Genomic DNA, 15,996 nt, shown 5'->3' on the forward strand with positions numbered 1-15,996 from the left:
AAACTATCTATTAATAAACTAAAAAACCCTGACGTTTCTATTTCCTTGAAAAGTTTAAAGTATAAATGGGCCAATAGATACCATCCCAAATAATATAAATCATGTGTGAATGAAGGGGAGCACATCAACAATTAGACCGAACACTGACTGTACATCTGTTATTTTTGGCTCCGTACCAGGTATTCTGTGTTAGCTGAGTTTAGCGTGCATAAAAAGCCTTATGCAATTATCATCTTCATTTCACAGACATAAAAAAAAGGGGATCTCTGGGTGGCTCAGCAGTTTAGCGCCTGCCTTCAGCCCAGGGCGTGATCCTGGAGACCTGGGATCGAGTCCCATGTTGGGCTCCCTGCATGGAGCCCGCTTCTCCCTCTGCCTGTCTCTGCCTTGCTCTCTGTGTGTCTCTCATGAATAAATAAATAAAATATTTTAAAAAAAAGAATTTCAGAAAACTACTACTTAGATTTCCAAATACTTTGTAAAATTCACACATTACAATTGTAGCAGTTAAACTTGAATCCAGATTTTTTTTTAATTATTCCGAAGACCATGGTCTATTATGCTAAAGTATGACTAGAGTAAGTCATATTTTTTATTTCTATTTTTTGAAGATTATTTATTTATTTGAGAGAAAGCCTCTCTGTGCACAGGGGAGGAGGGGAGGGGCAGAGGGAAAGGGAGAGAGTGTTCCAGGTGGACTGTGCTCTAAGCACAGAGCCCATCTCAGGGCTCCGTCCCACGACCCCGAGGTCATAACCTGAGCCAAAATCAAGAGTTAGTCGCTTGAACAACTGAGCCACCCAGGCGCCCCAAAAGTAAGTCATATTTGAGTATCTGGATTAAGTAAGAGATGATTTGTAGAAAACTGAACTATCTCCACCCAGTAGGATGGACAAACTGACATGGCGACTGAACATTGGCAATATTCTAAACACAGAATAGTAAGTGCTAAGACAATGCTTTTGTCTTCTTCTCTCTAGATCTAAAAACGTATATTATACCAAGGTTGATTATTCTTTGAAGTAGACCGGACCATTGGCATTAGTGGATTTAACCAGGAATTTGACCCTTTGGACCATCTGAGGTCTACGATGTATATTAATTATTACTTTTACAAGACATACTTGCAGTTTCAAAATGACACAAAGTGTAGAACCTGTCCAACTATGCTAGTGGTGAGCCCAGGTGGCTATCCTGAAGCTACAATGTCAGGCAGATTTATCATTTTCTCCAGATAGCTATGCTTATTCTCTCTCTGTTCCAAGTATAGCTCTACTTGTGATGAAACTGTGTTTCTCTGAAGATTAAAGTCAGCTCATGGCTAATGCCATATGTTACAATGATAATGCGCATATTAACAGATGATTTTTGTGATACCACTAATTTTAATAGCTTTATAAACTGGTTTATACAATATAAGCTTTTTATAGGAAAAATGTTCCATTCTCATGATATCAGTAAATTTGGAGATTTAGAAAGATCTTGGACATCTTCTCTAGAATGGCAAGATTCTACAGTTCTTCAGGTTATTTTTTTTTCTTTCATAATCAGCCTACTGTTTAAATGTGGCTAGATCTTAATGATAACCAAGTGTTCTAATTCTGAAGTTCAAGAATTAAAAAAAAGTATTTTTTTTCACTAAGCAGCAGAGGGTGTTAGAGTAACACCAAGACGTCTCTCTATTGAAAACAGAAGGACACTAAAAATTTAAGAGGTGACTGCAAATACATAATTTATGCCATTATTTTATGTAACACTAAGAAGGAATTTATGTAAAATTGATCTATGACAATGATTTTTTATCCTTTTTAGGAGATAATACAATATCGAGAAAAAATCTGCATCTTAGAATTGATGGAATACAATATATCAAATTAGTCTCCTTGGAGGATTTTTATTCATTCCAATAACATACATCTAATTACAACAGTATTTATTCACAAAATACAATTCTTAGATGTTTGGGCAGCCTTCTAGTAATATACAACGACTGCCCAAAACATTTACGTTTTAGATTTCTAAACTGCCAAAGCTCACTGATACACTGAGTATATCTATCAAATAGTCATTGTATAAGACTAAGATTTAATTTGGGGGCAATACCACTAATTTTAAGTAGAAAAGACTAGTAAACAGGATACCATACTTTGGTAAAAAGGTAAGACAGTGTAGTAAATAGAGACTGATTTTTATTTATTTATTTGATATCTAGATGCTTGATTTCAAAGAGAAAGATTTCAATAACTATTAGAAGTTTCAATGATTACTATAACCACTGGAAACCAATTTAGGAGGATTTATTTTGACTAAACTGAGTGGCAATATGAAATGAAAGGAATTTGGGGAGAATGTATGTATCAAATTTTTTGGCAGTGATGAGAAAAGAATGCTAAAGACATAAGGAGCATGGATACTAAGTATGGAAAGTTATGAGAAGGTTCTGCTTTGGCCATGATCTAGGCTGTTTCATACCAGTTCTCCCTCTGATAACAATGAGAAAAACTGGATAAAATGCATGAAGAATTTCTGTTAAGGAAACAGTAGTCTTAGGAAGATAGTGAGAGCGTGGGTGTGGGAGATATTCAAGATGCACAAGAAGAGGAAAACAAGATATGTGAGCCCATATCTCACATGCTGAGAGCCTGGACAACAAAGCTCTCAGGAGTCGCACAATGACAGAGAGAAAAGTAAAGTTCAGGGACTGCTAGGGATGATGGGTGCTAATAAATACCCTCAGAACTTTTGATTCATGCCCAAAAGGGTTACACGCTGGGAGAAGGGGTAAACCACAGAATTCAAGCGGGCACCCCATGGATTGCATCCTGATTACATTACGGTGAGTTGCTCCAGACCAACACCTACCAGAGGGAAAGGGAAAGCCCCTTCACGCAGAGCCTTAAATTACTGCTCAACTGTTCACCCACACCATCTAGCACCCAGTAAGGAAGCAAAAAACAAAAATAAACTAGGCTTACAAAAATATAAGAACTGCATAGCCAAGAGAAAGACAAATAATAGAAGGACTCACAGAGAGTAAGGTATTTGTTGCTATCATACAGTAACTTTATGATTCATGCATGTGAGAAACTAAATGACAAGACAGACTGTTTTAGCAGAGAACCATAAGCTATACAGAAAGATGAAATACGTATTTTTAAATTACTGTTAAAATTATGAGGTATGATGATACTGTGATTGTATTTTTAAAAGAACTCTTAACGTTTGAGAAATATACTGTAATACAATGAAGTGATGTCTTGAGAACGGCTTCAAAATAATCAACGGTGGGTAAGATGTACAAGAAACAAGATTGATGATGAGGTGATAATTTCTACAGCTGGTTCTGGTATACGGGAGTTGATTACACTATTTTCACTTCTGCATATGTTTGGAATTTTCCATAATAAAAAACGTTTTTAATAGAGTGGAGACAAAAACACTTATCATAGATTGGTTACCTATTCTGAAGTATATGATCCAACAAGTATTCCTGGTGGGTATCAATGTAAACAGCATTTAAATATCACTTCCTGGGACCACTTAAAGATCACTTTACAAGAACAATACAGAAGAAAGTGATTATATGTGGAGATTACAAATAAATCCCTACAGAACAGTAGGAAAAAAATCTAACTGTCCTAATGGTATAGGAGCAGATATTCGTAATTGGGATATAACCCCATGGCAGTGTCAAAAAGTTCAAAAGAACTAAATCCTAAATGATTTGGATGAAAGTAAAAATTTGTTCCTGACAGCTGTCAGATAACGACTGAAAACAATGGCCCTCATAAGGACAAACCGTAACACTGAAGAGAGTGAAAAGAATTGTTTTATGAAACATGAGGGCAAGAAGGCAGACTTTATTTAATGAATTGACATTATGACAAAATGAATTGACTTATTTAATGAATATGACACTAAATAATTAGAAAAATAATCAAATGGAAATTCTACAAATGAAAAATACAATAAAATTAAGAAACTAATAATAGATTAGCATAGCTAAAAAGAATATATGCAAACTGGAATATAAGTCCAAGGAAAATCACCAGATTAAAACACAGTATGCAGGGGTACCTGGGTGGCTCAGACAGGTAAGTATCTGACTCTTGATTTCAGCTCAGGTCATGATCTCAGAGTTAGGGATCAAGCCCCACATTGGGCTCAGCGTGGTGTCTGTTTCTCCCTCTCCCTCTCCTCCACTTCCTCCTCTCTCTCTCTCTCTCTTTCAAGTAAATAAATAAAAATAATTAAAAAAAAATCCACACAGTATGCAAACAGGATGGTATATATAGAAAGTAGTAGAAGAGATACATATGTAAAAAAGTCTGACATTCATATAACTGGAGTCCTATGAGAGGAGGGAGAGAATGTAGCCAACTCAGAGATATTTCTAACACAGATCACAAAGGAGGGCATCATGATAAAGAGTTCTACAGTCCCAGGTGGAATAAATATAAAAACCCCCACAAACTATGCCCATTGTAGTGAAACCCAAGACAAAATGATGTATCAAAAGGAAAACAGAAGTCAGAAAACAATAGAATAATATCTCTACCAAGTTTTACTTCTATGCACAGCGAAAAGATATCCTTCAAAATGAAGGCAAATAGATTATTAAGGGAAATTCATCAGACCCACATTCAAGGAAAATTCTTCTGGTAGAAGGAAAATGATCCAAGATAAAAGCAGAGACATAAAGGAAGGACAGAATGGCAAGAGAAGATATTAAAATGTATCAAAGTGAGTATTTTGTGTTTAGAACAATAACAGCTTTGGGGTTTAAGATACAGAGAGAATTAAAATCCACAACAAGAGCACACAAGACGTGGAGGTGTTAAAATGGAGATATAAGGGAATTACTTTCCAGAATTCATACATGCAATAATTTTATATCAGAAATTGATGATCCATGGGTGCACACTGTAATCTCTAGAGTGACCATGAAAAGTATTATGCAAGAATGTGTCACTAAGGCCAATAAGGGCAAACAGGAGACTGAACGAGTTCACAGAATTATTAGTACCTCTGTAAGTGTATACGCTTCCTCAGCAGTGCACTCAGCCATCGCTGTAGGATTGCTTAATGCAAATATTACAGGTCTTTCATTGATATCAGCCATGGCTTTGATTACACCGGGAGTGAAGAGTCGGCCGGCTCCTGCAACTCCTATGATAGATAAGGGGGGAGAAAAGCAACTTTTTTTTTTTACAGGTGACATAATTCTTATCCACAGCAGTTCTACAATAGGTTTAATACAACAAAAGCCCAGGTAAACTCCCATTACAAAGAAAGATTTTATATCGCTGAGAAAATGCCATGGGAACACAATCTCGAATCTGAAAAAAATAAAACGCTAAAAGTTTTCACTTAAATATTTATTGTTTATCTCACATAGTAAATTGTAGGAAATAAAGAAAGAGTATGACTATCTCCATCACTGTCTGGTGAAGAAGATAAAACTTGCTACAACGTGAATGAACCGTGAGGACTTTATGCTAAGTAAAATAAGCCAGTCACAAAAGGACAAATACTGTTACGATTCCACTTAAATGAGATACCTAGAATAGTCAAATTCATGAACACAAAAAGTAGAATGGTGATAGCCAAGGGCTAGGGGAAAGTATTTGCTTAATGGGTATGGAGCTTCAGGTCTGCAAACTAAGTTCCAGACACCAGCTGCACAACAATCTGAATGCATTTAACAATACCCAATTTTACACTTAAAAATGGTTATAAAGGCAAATTTTATTTTATGTGTATTTTATCACAAAAATAGATTTTTAAAAAGATAAAAACTTTCATCTCAAATGTTAAATTGTTAAACTCTGGTATTCATTACAAAATCATAGGAATTTAGAAGGGATAAAAAGTCATCTTGACTAAAGCAATCTACTTTCTTGATTCAATTTAATGACCTTCTCTTAACCCCTATCACATCTCAGACACTGTATTAGGCCACTGGGATATAAGATTGAGTACGATGCAGCTTACAGTTGAAAAACAAAGTCAACAGAAAAAGAGAAAATGTGTAACAGGTGCCAAGTATTCAGTGTTACAGAAGCACAGCATGAAGAACACTCAGGCCATGATGGGAATCTGGGGACCAAGCAATGGCTCAGCAGAGTACTTCTCCAGTTCATCTAGTAAGAACACTTGTATTCAACAGTCAAAACAATTAATTTTCAATTCCATTTTATAAAACAGTATGAAATAAAGAAAAATACTGATCTAGAGACGAGAGTTTCAGGGTTTACTCTGTGTCACTCCTGGCCTTATGAAATAGTGAAAAAACTTGGGCAAGTGGTTTAACATCTCTGTGCCTAATTTTCTTATGTAAAAAAGGAATCTGAAATGCAGGATCACAGGGGAAGAGAGGAAAAAAATTAAATAAGACAAAATCAGAGAGGGAGATAAACCATAAGAGATCTTAACAATAAGAAACAAAAAGAGGGCTGCTGGAGGGGAGGGGGGTGGGGAAATGGGGTAACTGGGTGATGGGCAATAAGGAGGGCACGTGATGGAAGGAGCACTGGGTGTTATAGAAGACTGATGAGTCACTGACCTCTACCTCTGAAACCAATAATACGTTATATGTCAATTAATTGAATTTAAATCAATTTTTTTAAAAAGTAATTTATATTCAGTGTTTCTTCATGTGGAGGGGTGTGGACATATTTTTAGGAGTCCATAAGTTCTAAAAGAATTAAACATTTTTAATTTTTGTTTCCTTGATCCTCCAGAGTCAATGGACAGATTCTCAGGTTTCCATATTGAGTTTTGAGAGGAACTGATTGGATGATCTTTAAGATGTCCTCTTGCTCTAAAAAATTATGAGTTCTAATCAGTGAAGAAGCTAATAACCATAGAAACTGTGATTGTTTTACTATTTAACATTCAAAAGGGCTTCTACAAGAAAGTGGTATAATTACTAAAAAAATTATAGATCCAAATCTCACAGCTATATAGGAAATGAAAGGCTCCTCTTTTAAAGACTTTACATTTTCTGGGGCATCTGGGTGGCTCGGTCAGTGAAGCATCCGACTCTTGGTTTTACCTCAGGTCATGATCTCAGGGTCCTGAGATCGATCCCTGTGTCAGGCTCCATGCTCAGCGTGGAGTCTACTTGTCCCTCTACTCTTCCCACCTGCTTACCTCTGCTCACTCTGTGTCTAAAATAAATTAATCTTAAAAAAAAAAAAGGACTTTTACATTTTCTGCTGTGAACCCAATGCCATTTTGGCATAGCTATGCAGTGCCTGACTCTCAAAACATACCAAAGCTTTCTGCTTTGTTGCCAACGCAAAGCCTTGACTCTGCATAGGACTGTCTTGGTTCAGCCTGTCAGGTGACCTTGGTCTTTTTCAGGTTTTGAGGGCAGCAGTCACGCCAATTCTAAAAGCAAAGCATGATCAACTGCACAGCTTCCCATACTTAAAAGCACAGGCAACATCTGTTAATTGAACTTTACATGCTATGACCAAAAGGCTATCACAGAAAACCACACTATATGCTGAAAGCAAGATAAAATCAGTCGTTTGATTTTTAGTACTGTCCAGTAGTTATGACCGGCAACATATAGTGAAGTGACACATTGATTTTTCGACAACTCTACTCACCAATTATAGCTGAAGGCCTGAGTATATTGACTGCATCTTCAAAAGTATCAGGTATGATCCCTGGGGCTGAATGAGCAAATGGTTCCTGATGATTCTCTATTTTAGCTTTCCGCCCCTGAATTTTTTGGGAAAAATACATATTTTTTTAATAGATGCTTACTGAGGATTAATCGAAAAGACATCATTATGAGTCACACATTGTCTCTACAATAGGAATGTCTTTTCATTCTCATTTACTTTCCTCTTCAACATCTATCTTCCAATTCTATCTTTGCAGTATCCACAAAATCCAGATACAAAAAATAAATGAAATTCCATCATAACCAGGAACTTTCTAGCCCCTCTCAAATACTCACTTTGTGAAAGTGCTTCTAAATCCAAAATGGCACAAAGGCTTATAATCCCTTATCTGGGCTAGATGTATTTTGGAATTCAGAATTTTTCATGTTTTAGTAATATATTATGGCAATATATCCAATATTATAAATCCCTCCAACATGGGCACCCCAAACTAACAAAACTTAGGACTAGTACGCTAAGTACAAAAGATCAAGACTACAAATATCCTCTCTGGCTTTGCTACCAGGTAAGTTCAAGCCAATCAGATTTATTACCAATTTAAAAAGAAAAACAACTTTGGGATTTCAGAGTTGCAGATTAACATCGTGGTCTTGTACTAGCAAAAGTTCCGAAATGAGAGGAACGGAATTGTGGTTCAAGATGGCTGAATGAAGAAACGTGCTTTCCTCCCGAAATCCCAGGCAAAAACTATAAAAATTATATCCTTAGTAGTGTTACAAGGCCAGGAGACATACCACTGACAAACTACAACAATGAGGAATTTCTCAACAGTGTGAAGCAGGCAAAAACACATTGAATGCAAAAACCAACCAGGCTGAGAAATCCACTTCCTTATTTTGGCAAAAGAGAAGACCCTGCTGCAGAGGTGAATTCTTCTATCAGAACTCCGGAATGACCCCAGGTAAGAACTAGCGGGGTCTGGGAAAAGCAGCATACCATCATCAGCTGGATGGGAAGTTAATCAAAGGGCCGACATATAACCTAAACAGATCCAGGTTCTCAGAAGAGTGGCTTCTTATGCTTGCCCCCAGGAGGACCACAGCTCTCCAATATGTGGGTTCAACAGGAAATTCTCAGTTTTAAAAAGCAGGGTAGTGTTTGGGTCACCAGGAGAGACTGGACACCTAAAACCCATAGGTCAAGCTATTCACACATCCTGAAAGAAAACTATACCCTCAACTTGCAGATATACAGGGATTCTCATCTGTGCTCACCTGCTGCATATATTCATTCTAGACCCAACTCGTAACAAATATATAAAAAAAATTAGAAAACATTTATGAAAACTAGCATCACAAAAGGATGCATCAAACTGCGGACCAGTAAAAACAGCCTTCTAAAAGAACAAGGTTTATGATCCTTGTATCCTACAGAGAAACAAATACGTGGTTACAGCTCACTTGGGAGGCGGCAGAGCCGAATGGTTAAGAGACCAGCTTCACGGTCAGGCTGCCTGGGTGTCACTCTTACAGCCACTACATACATGCTGAAGACCCTGGAAAAGTCACCTGCCCTTTTCAAACTTCAGTTTCCTTATTTGTAAAACTTCACAGAATTTTTGAGAAGATTATATGAGGTAATACCTGTAGAGTCTTATCACGAGGTCTGGTACATTTTAAACTACTATTTTAAATTATGTATAATTTAAGTGCTCAAGATTTTTTATTCAGATGCTTTTTCGTTTTATTTCTTGTAGCAACAGTTGCTAGTATTAGTTAAGAAAAAAGATTTAAAAAGAAAAAATATTTCAAAGCTGAAACAAAGTACATTGAAATAAATCTGCTCCAAAGATGTATGTTTCAAGTCACTGCTGTATGTCATTACGTACAGCAAAAATACAACAACATTGTGTCCTGGATAGGTTCAACCAGGAAAGAGTTTACCTAACGTGTTAGACGAATAAAATACAAGGCATTTCTTAAGCTACTAAAAATAGCAATCAGTTCTAGGGAGGCAGGCAGGTGCAAGGGATACTAAATTAATGGGATGGAAGCTCTTTATTATCCACGAACTGGCTTCAGGAAAGGGTCCAGGGATTTCTCTTAGACTGCTACAAGGGCTTATAATCTCTGAATGGTTAAAGAATTTCTGCTCAAATGCCAGGTGTCCTGCTAACAATTTAATTAGAAACTTCTGAGGTCCCATTAAAACCTAGTTTTAGCTGAGTGAAGTAAGCCAGTCGGAGAAGGACAAACATTATATGTTCTCATTCATTTGGGGAATATAAATAATAGTGAAAGGGAATATAAGGGAAGGGGGAAGAAATGTGTGGGAAATATCAGAAAGGGAGACAGAACGTAAAGACTCCTAACTCTGGGAAACGAACTAGGGGTGTTGGAAGGGGAGGAGGGCGGGGGGTGGGAGTGAATGGGTGACGGGCACTGGGGGTTATTCTGTATGTTAGTAAATTGAACACCAATAAAAAAAAACAAAAAAAAAAAACCTAGTTTTAGAAAGGTGAAGTACAATTTTATTTATATGGTTGCTTGATCTCGTTAGGGTCAGAGAACAAAGCAAGAGAGAATATGTCCGGTGCCAACGTGGAGATGATGACTTGACTATGAAGCAAGAGTCTTTATGAAAGACAAAAAGGAGACTAGAGGATTTCTGTTGAGAACATACCAGAAGGTCTCCAACTGGTACAATCTGGATAGTCCAGTGTGATACAATATTTTAAGAACTGATAATATTTCTAAAAAGTCAAACCAAAAATATCATTGTAACAACATTCTTTTGCTTCTCCGAGATTTAGATACCTTACCTTAAATAATAAACCAAACTTGTCAACCATCCAAATTTTCTTTTGTGCCTCTTCTTCTGAGAGGCCATTTTCTACCATAGCCATAACTATGAGATTTGCAATTCCAAGAGCAGCCTGTCCAACAAAACATAAATTTAAAAAATAAAGACCAGGGTACGATACAAGCTTGAATTACTTTATATATGAGGACTGTCTATCATGAGGAATATTTGGTTCATTCTTCTGTAACAAATCACACAAAAATTGATTCTTAGTGATATTCTCTCTAAACATTTTAAATTATCTACTTTACAAAGAGATCTTCAATTCATACAAGATCTCAACAAAATTAAAAGCTCATTATGTCCCATTTTTCCAACTCTAAAGCAGAATGTTGGTTTTAAATTCTAAAAGCTTACACTTACCTCTCCTGCTCCAAGGAATAAGATTTTGTGTTCTGAGAATGATTTACCAATAACTTTTTGTGCTGCAAGAAGACCTGCTAGAGCTACTGCAGCTGTTCCTGTAAGAAAAATAAAGATTTTTAAAAAAAGATTTGTTTGAGGAAGAGAGAACGAGAGAGTGCACGCCAACATGGGGGAGGGACAGAGGCAAAGAATCTCAAAGTCAACTCCTGGCTGAGCACAGAGACAACTTGGGGCCTGATCTCACAACCCTGAGATCACGACCTGAGCAGAAATCAAGTCGGACACTCAACCGAACTGAGCCACCCAGGCGCTCCCCAAAATAAAGATTTTTTAAAATAAACAATGGGCACATTAAAAACATAATTTAAACAGAGTAGGGATCAAAAACCTGTGGGGTTTTTTTTTTTTTTTTGCTTTACCTTGAATATCATCATTGAAGGTGCAATACTTTTCTCGATATTTTCTCAAGAACCTGAATGCATTATGATTTCCAAAGTCTTCAAACTGAATAAGTGTGTTCTGTCCATATCTAAAAACAGCAAGATCCATAATGGCGGTGTTGAAAATGCCACTATTCAATAGCTTTCCTGTCTAATACTCCTTATGATCTCATTTAAAAATAATGTATCATGTTAGTCCATTTAAGGCCACCTCGCAATTTCTGGAGCCTGTGAAAACTGGAGTCGAGATGTAGAAATCTATTACTCATTCAGAAAATTTTATGGGGTCAGCCTATGGGATATTAATCAGTACAAACTATTTCCAAGTACCTATGAGGTTGCCCAGCACATATAAGCATGAAATAACTTCCTAAAAGGAAACTTTTATCTGAGTCTCATAAAGTATATAATTTATATGTGTATTCTTATTATATTAGCAGTCAAACAGCAACACAGGACAGTTTATATAAGAGGTTAAAAAATCATTTCTGCAGGACTTCACGGGGATTCAAAGTAAGATACTAATCGTCTTGGTAAGCTGGGGTAAGGGAAGGCCTAAAAAGGAGGTAAGACTTTATTTGGGCCCTGAAAGAACAAAAAGTAAAGAGGTAGGAAGAAAAAAAAAAGGTGTAGTTTGGTGACACTGAATTTTCAAAAGTCAGGTTATATATTTCAGGGTTTATATGAAAGGATAAAGAGAAGTTGGTTAAGGTAGGCTGGGGCCATATAGAAGAGAATCTTAAATGCAAAATTAGGGAATGAGGACTTTGTTCTGTATTCAGTGATATGTAGCATATACTAGTGTGTGGAGAAGCAGCTAGGAGGCTCCTATGGTACGGGGACAAGAAAATCTGAAGGAGAAGCCACGAGAGGTTAAAGGGACAATTATGAGACATTAGAATGAGTAAACAGAGCTTGATGAGGACCACCTGGGAAGTAAGGGAAAAGCTGTTCAAGTGCCACGACAATATGGATGACTAAGAAGACACTTTGATTGTCCAAGGTAGGGACGTGAGGCAAAGGGGAAGAGATGACAATTTCTGGGAAGATGAAAAGTTCAGTTAAAAAAAAGAAGTATTTCATTGTATGGCTACACTACAAAGTGCTTATTAAATTCTTGAATATGTGAAAAAAAAAGTTTAGTTTTAGATGTCAACTTTGACTCTGAAAAGGCATTAATTTTTCAGTATCTTCTATGTACTAGTAATGTAAAAGGTAGGGCTGGGCTAGGTCATGAAGAGTTGGGACTTTACCCTATGACAACAGGGAACTACGGAGCAATTTCAAGCAAAAGAATGACATGATGAAGTGCATGTTTTTTATAAGATTAACTGGGAGGTAAGGTGGAGATGAAATGCAGAGGAGAGAAATTGGAGGCAGGTTTAGAAGTACCCCGGAGAGAGAGGAGGATCTGCAGAAAGGCTGTGAGGATGGAAAAGAGGAGATGTATCTCTGAGGCATTTAAGTGGGAGTACCATCTGGGTCTGGGAACTGACAGACTGCGTAGGGCTTGATGGAGAAGGAGGAAGAGTCAAAGATAATATCAAGAGCAAAGTTTTGGCCAGAGGGTGAATGTTGTTGCCACTAACAGAGGCTGGCTAAAGGGAAGATGGGCAGTTTGCTAAGGGAAGTTGTTTTGCACATGAATATGAAGGAGCAACACAATGTCTAGATGGAGGATTCTGGACGTCGGAGATGCAGGTCTCAGAGAGAGGCTGGACTAGAGATGGGTTTTCATGGGTTTAGGAGTCACAGAGCTCACACGACTCAAAGAGAAGAGAACTATGGACTCATCCTCATTTAATGAAAGTGAGCGAGAAGAACCAGTGAAGATGACAAAGACAGAGGTGGAAGAAAGATCAAGTTAGGAAAGCCCTCTAGTAGTTAAGAGAGAATTTCAAGGATGAAGAAGGAGGAAACCTGATCAGATGCTGCAGAGGTGGAAAGGGAGGAAGACCAATGGTTAGTGAATTTAAAATATGAAAGCCGCCCAAGAGTCCCAGGAATGGTGGAAGGGAGCCCAGGTGCTAAGGGCTGGAGGAAGGACTGACAGTGAGGGTCTGGCAGGAGCAGGGAGTGCAGCCTTCCCACAGAAGGTCAGGTAACGCAGGAGGGCAAGACAGGCTGTCACCAGCATTAGCACACCGAGGCGGGCAGGACAGGACCCAAGCTCTCAAAAACGTTATCTCCTTCTATGCATCTTCAAAAGAGATAAAGGAAAACAAAACTGTGGTGCCTTTCTTTTAGTAATTGAAGATGCCTTCATTTACTCAAACTTAAAAAAAATACCTGTCAGTAATGGCTTTCATAAACTCATCAATCAGGTCATCATAACGTTGTGATCGATCTCTTTTCTGATATAAGCCCATGTAAAATGGATCTTTTAAGAGTGCCTATAAGATAGACCAAATGTAAAAATAAAATCATTTTGTTATATAACCAGCTGAAACATATTCTATAAAGCAAAAATCGCAATTTAAAAAGTTACTAATGTAATTTTTAAAACCTTACTACATTTCCTTCCAGAAACTCTAAACAGGCTTAATTTACTGTTATTTATATAAATACTGAAAGTTTGGGAAACAGAGGTTTGCTGGAGGGAAGGGGGAGAAGGGATGGGGGACGGGGTAGCTGGGTGACAGGAGGGCATGTGATATGATGAGCAGTGGGCGTTATACACAATTGATGAATTACTGAAACATACACTTGAAACTCATGATGTACTATATTTAAATTAAAAAGAAAAGCATAGTTTAAGCAAAGACTAACTTTCATCAACAAAATTTTCCCATCTTATATTATCTTCAAAGGAAGAGTGTAATAAAACTTTTGTTTTTCATATACAGGAGGAAGATCAAAAGAGGAAAACGGTTTTACTCACTGGATTATCCGTTCCTACATCAATACACACAGGCAGGCATCTATCAGGCCGTATTCCTGCACAAGCTGTATACAAACAAAGTTTTCCTACTGGGATTCCCATTCCATAGACACCCAGATCTCCGAGACCCAGAATTCTCTCTCCATCAGTCACCACAACAGCCTTAATTACAAAAAAATATATAAATTAAAAGTTGTCAAAAATAGGGTACTAGAGAAAAAGGCATTTGAAAAAAAAATATTCTCTTCGTATATTTTCACTGTCAGTTTAAAAAATTGCTTCTGGACTAACTTCCAAGTAAACCAAACAAGCACACTTAAAATTCTAGGATTTCTATAATCTAGGTATTAAAATAGAGATGAACAAGATGTGATTTCCCTTAGTCTTTGGTTTAGAAACAGAATGCTTCTGACTGGAGGTTCAGCTTATATATCTTCACAAAGACTAAACTGGGGAGAGGCAGGCAAACTTCTGATAGAGATTAACCAGAAGAGAAAAACAAGGTTAGAAATGAACATGCTGGGGCAGCCCCGGTGGCGCAGCGGTTTAGCGCCGCCTGCAGCCCAGGGTGTGATCCTGGAGTCTTGGGATCGAGTCCCACGTCTGGCTCCCTGCATGGAGCCTGCTTCTCCCTCTGCCTGTGTCTCTGCCTCTCTCTCTCTCTCTGCATCTCTATGAATAAATAAATAAGATCTTAAAAAATTTTTAAAAAATAATAATAATCTTTAAAAAAAAAAAGAAATGAACATGCTGCTCCCACGTAATAACCTAGGCCAAACAAGAAACACCTGAACAACAGTGGGGGGCAGAAAAAAGATCTGAAATAAAAAAATATACCTATCTACAAGGTTTTAAGATGATGTTAGGAGTTTAATTATCTAGCCAAATTGTTTTCTAGATTATTAGAACTCACGATTATTCATCAAAGGTTATTTTGGTGAGGAAGACATGTTATAAAGGCAAGTAAGATTACTGCCTGTAATAAGCACTGAAGTCTACCAAAAGATCCTAAGTAAGTCATTAGATTTTACTTTGTGAAAGATAGCCAGATTGATCAAGATTTGTATTTATTACATTTGAAACTCTTAAAGAGTTTTAGATTGGCTTAAGGATCTAAAACCTATCTGAGATTTAGGGGAAAAAAAAAAAAAGCATAATCCTCTCACTACCCACCAAAAGGTAAAGTTTTTATGGCATTTTAATGTTTTTTCTCTACCTAGAACAGTATCAACCGAAACAGAAAAGGAATATAGAGAAGGTGAGAAACCCCAGTGGTAGCGATAGTGATAGGTTCACCTCGTGAACTCCCATTTCAGTCCGAGTCAAACTCTGTACTGGTGACCATTTTGCAACTATTATTATCACGATTTCCTCAGAGCACTAAACTCGCATGTATGCGAGTGCAAAATAAATCAGCAACAATGAAAACTATCTTGTAAATTCAGAGGTAACTTACAAAGAAGGAAAAAAACATCTTGAAGAGGAAGGTTGTGCTATTAGTAGTACCTTAACATGATTTTCTGGCCAGTTATCCACAATTGATCTAACATGACCTCTGTCTGAGATTGAAATAAATAATCCCCTGCAACAGAACAAAAACACCTTTGCATTTCACAACAGTTTTTTGTTTTCTCCTAAGTTTTTGTTCATAACTGGAATATTTAGATATTTTAATAAAACATCAAGACACAGTATCATTTCCGAGCAGATTTAGTGAAATCATACTGGATTATTTTCAAACATTTTCAGCTACTTCAAACTGTAATTGCATTGCTCACACGGAAGCTGCAACAAAGATCATTATTAA

The 15,996-nt window shown here is 37.2% G+C and overlaps 1 protein-coding gene and 1 long non-coding RNA gene across 5 annotated transcripts in view; one reads left to right on the forward strand and one right to left on the reverse strand.

Moving 5' to 3' along the window:
- Nucleotides 1-10,578, forward strand: part of LOC144311033 (uncharacterized) — a 36,729-nt gene extending 26,151 nt beyond the window's left edge. Inside the window, exon 3 of the long non-coding RNA XR_013376634.1 lies at nucleotides 10,200-10,578. This is a non-coding gene — a long non-coding RNA (uncharacterized LOC144311033). The remainder of the gene's footprint in view (nucleotides 1-10,199) is intronic.
- The window catches only part of ME2 (malic enzyme 2), a 48,622-nt gene that overhangs the window by 13,252 nt on the left and 19,374 nt on the right, over nucleotides 1-15,996 (reverse strand). For all 4 annotated transcript variants that reach the window (XM_077892881.1, XM_077892901.1, XM_077892891.1 and 1 more), the window contains 8 exons: nucleotides 15,696-15,771; nucleotides 14,190-14,351; nucleotides 13,598-13,701; nucleotides 11,288-11,397; nucleotides 10,866-10,963; nucleotides 10,462-10,575; nucleotides 7,620-7,734; nucleotides 5,027-5,169 (listed from right to left, as the gene is read on the reverse strand). In XM_077892881.1, the coding sequence (XP_077749007.1) occupies nucleotides 5,027-5,169; nucleotides 7,620-7,734; nucleotides 10,462-10,575; nucleotides 10,866-10,963; nucleotides 11,288-11,397; nucleotides 13,598-13,701; nucleotides 14,190-14,351; nucleotides 15,696-15,771 (922 nt within the window). The remainder of the gene's footprint in view (nucleotides 1-5,026; nucleotides 5,170-7,619; nucleotides 7,735-10,461; nucleotides 10,576-10,865; nucleotides 10,964-11,287; nucleotides 11,398-13,597; nucleotides 13,702-14,189; nucleotides 14,352-15,695; nucleotides 15,772-15,996) is intronic.

The sequence above is a fragment of the Canis aureus genome, chromosome 1, assembly GCF_053574225.1.
Source record: "Canis aureus isolate CA01 chromosome 1, VMU_Caureus_v.1.0, whole genome shotgun sequence".
Lineage (NCBI taxonomy): Eukaryota > Metazoa > Chordata > Mammalia > Carnivora > Canidae > Canis > Canis aureus.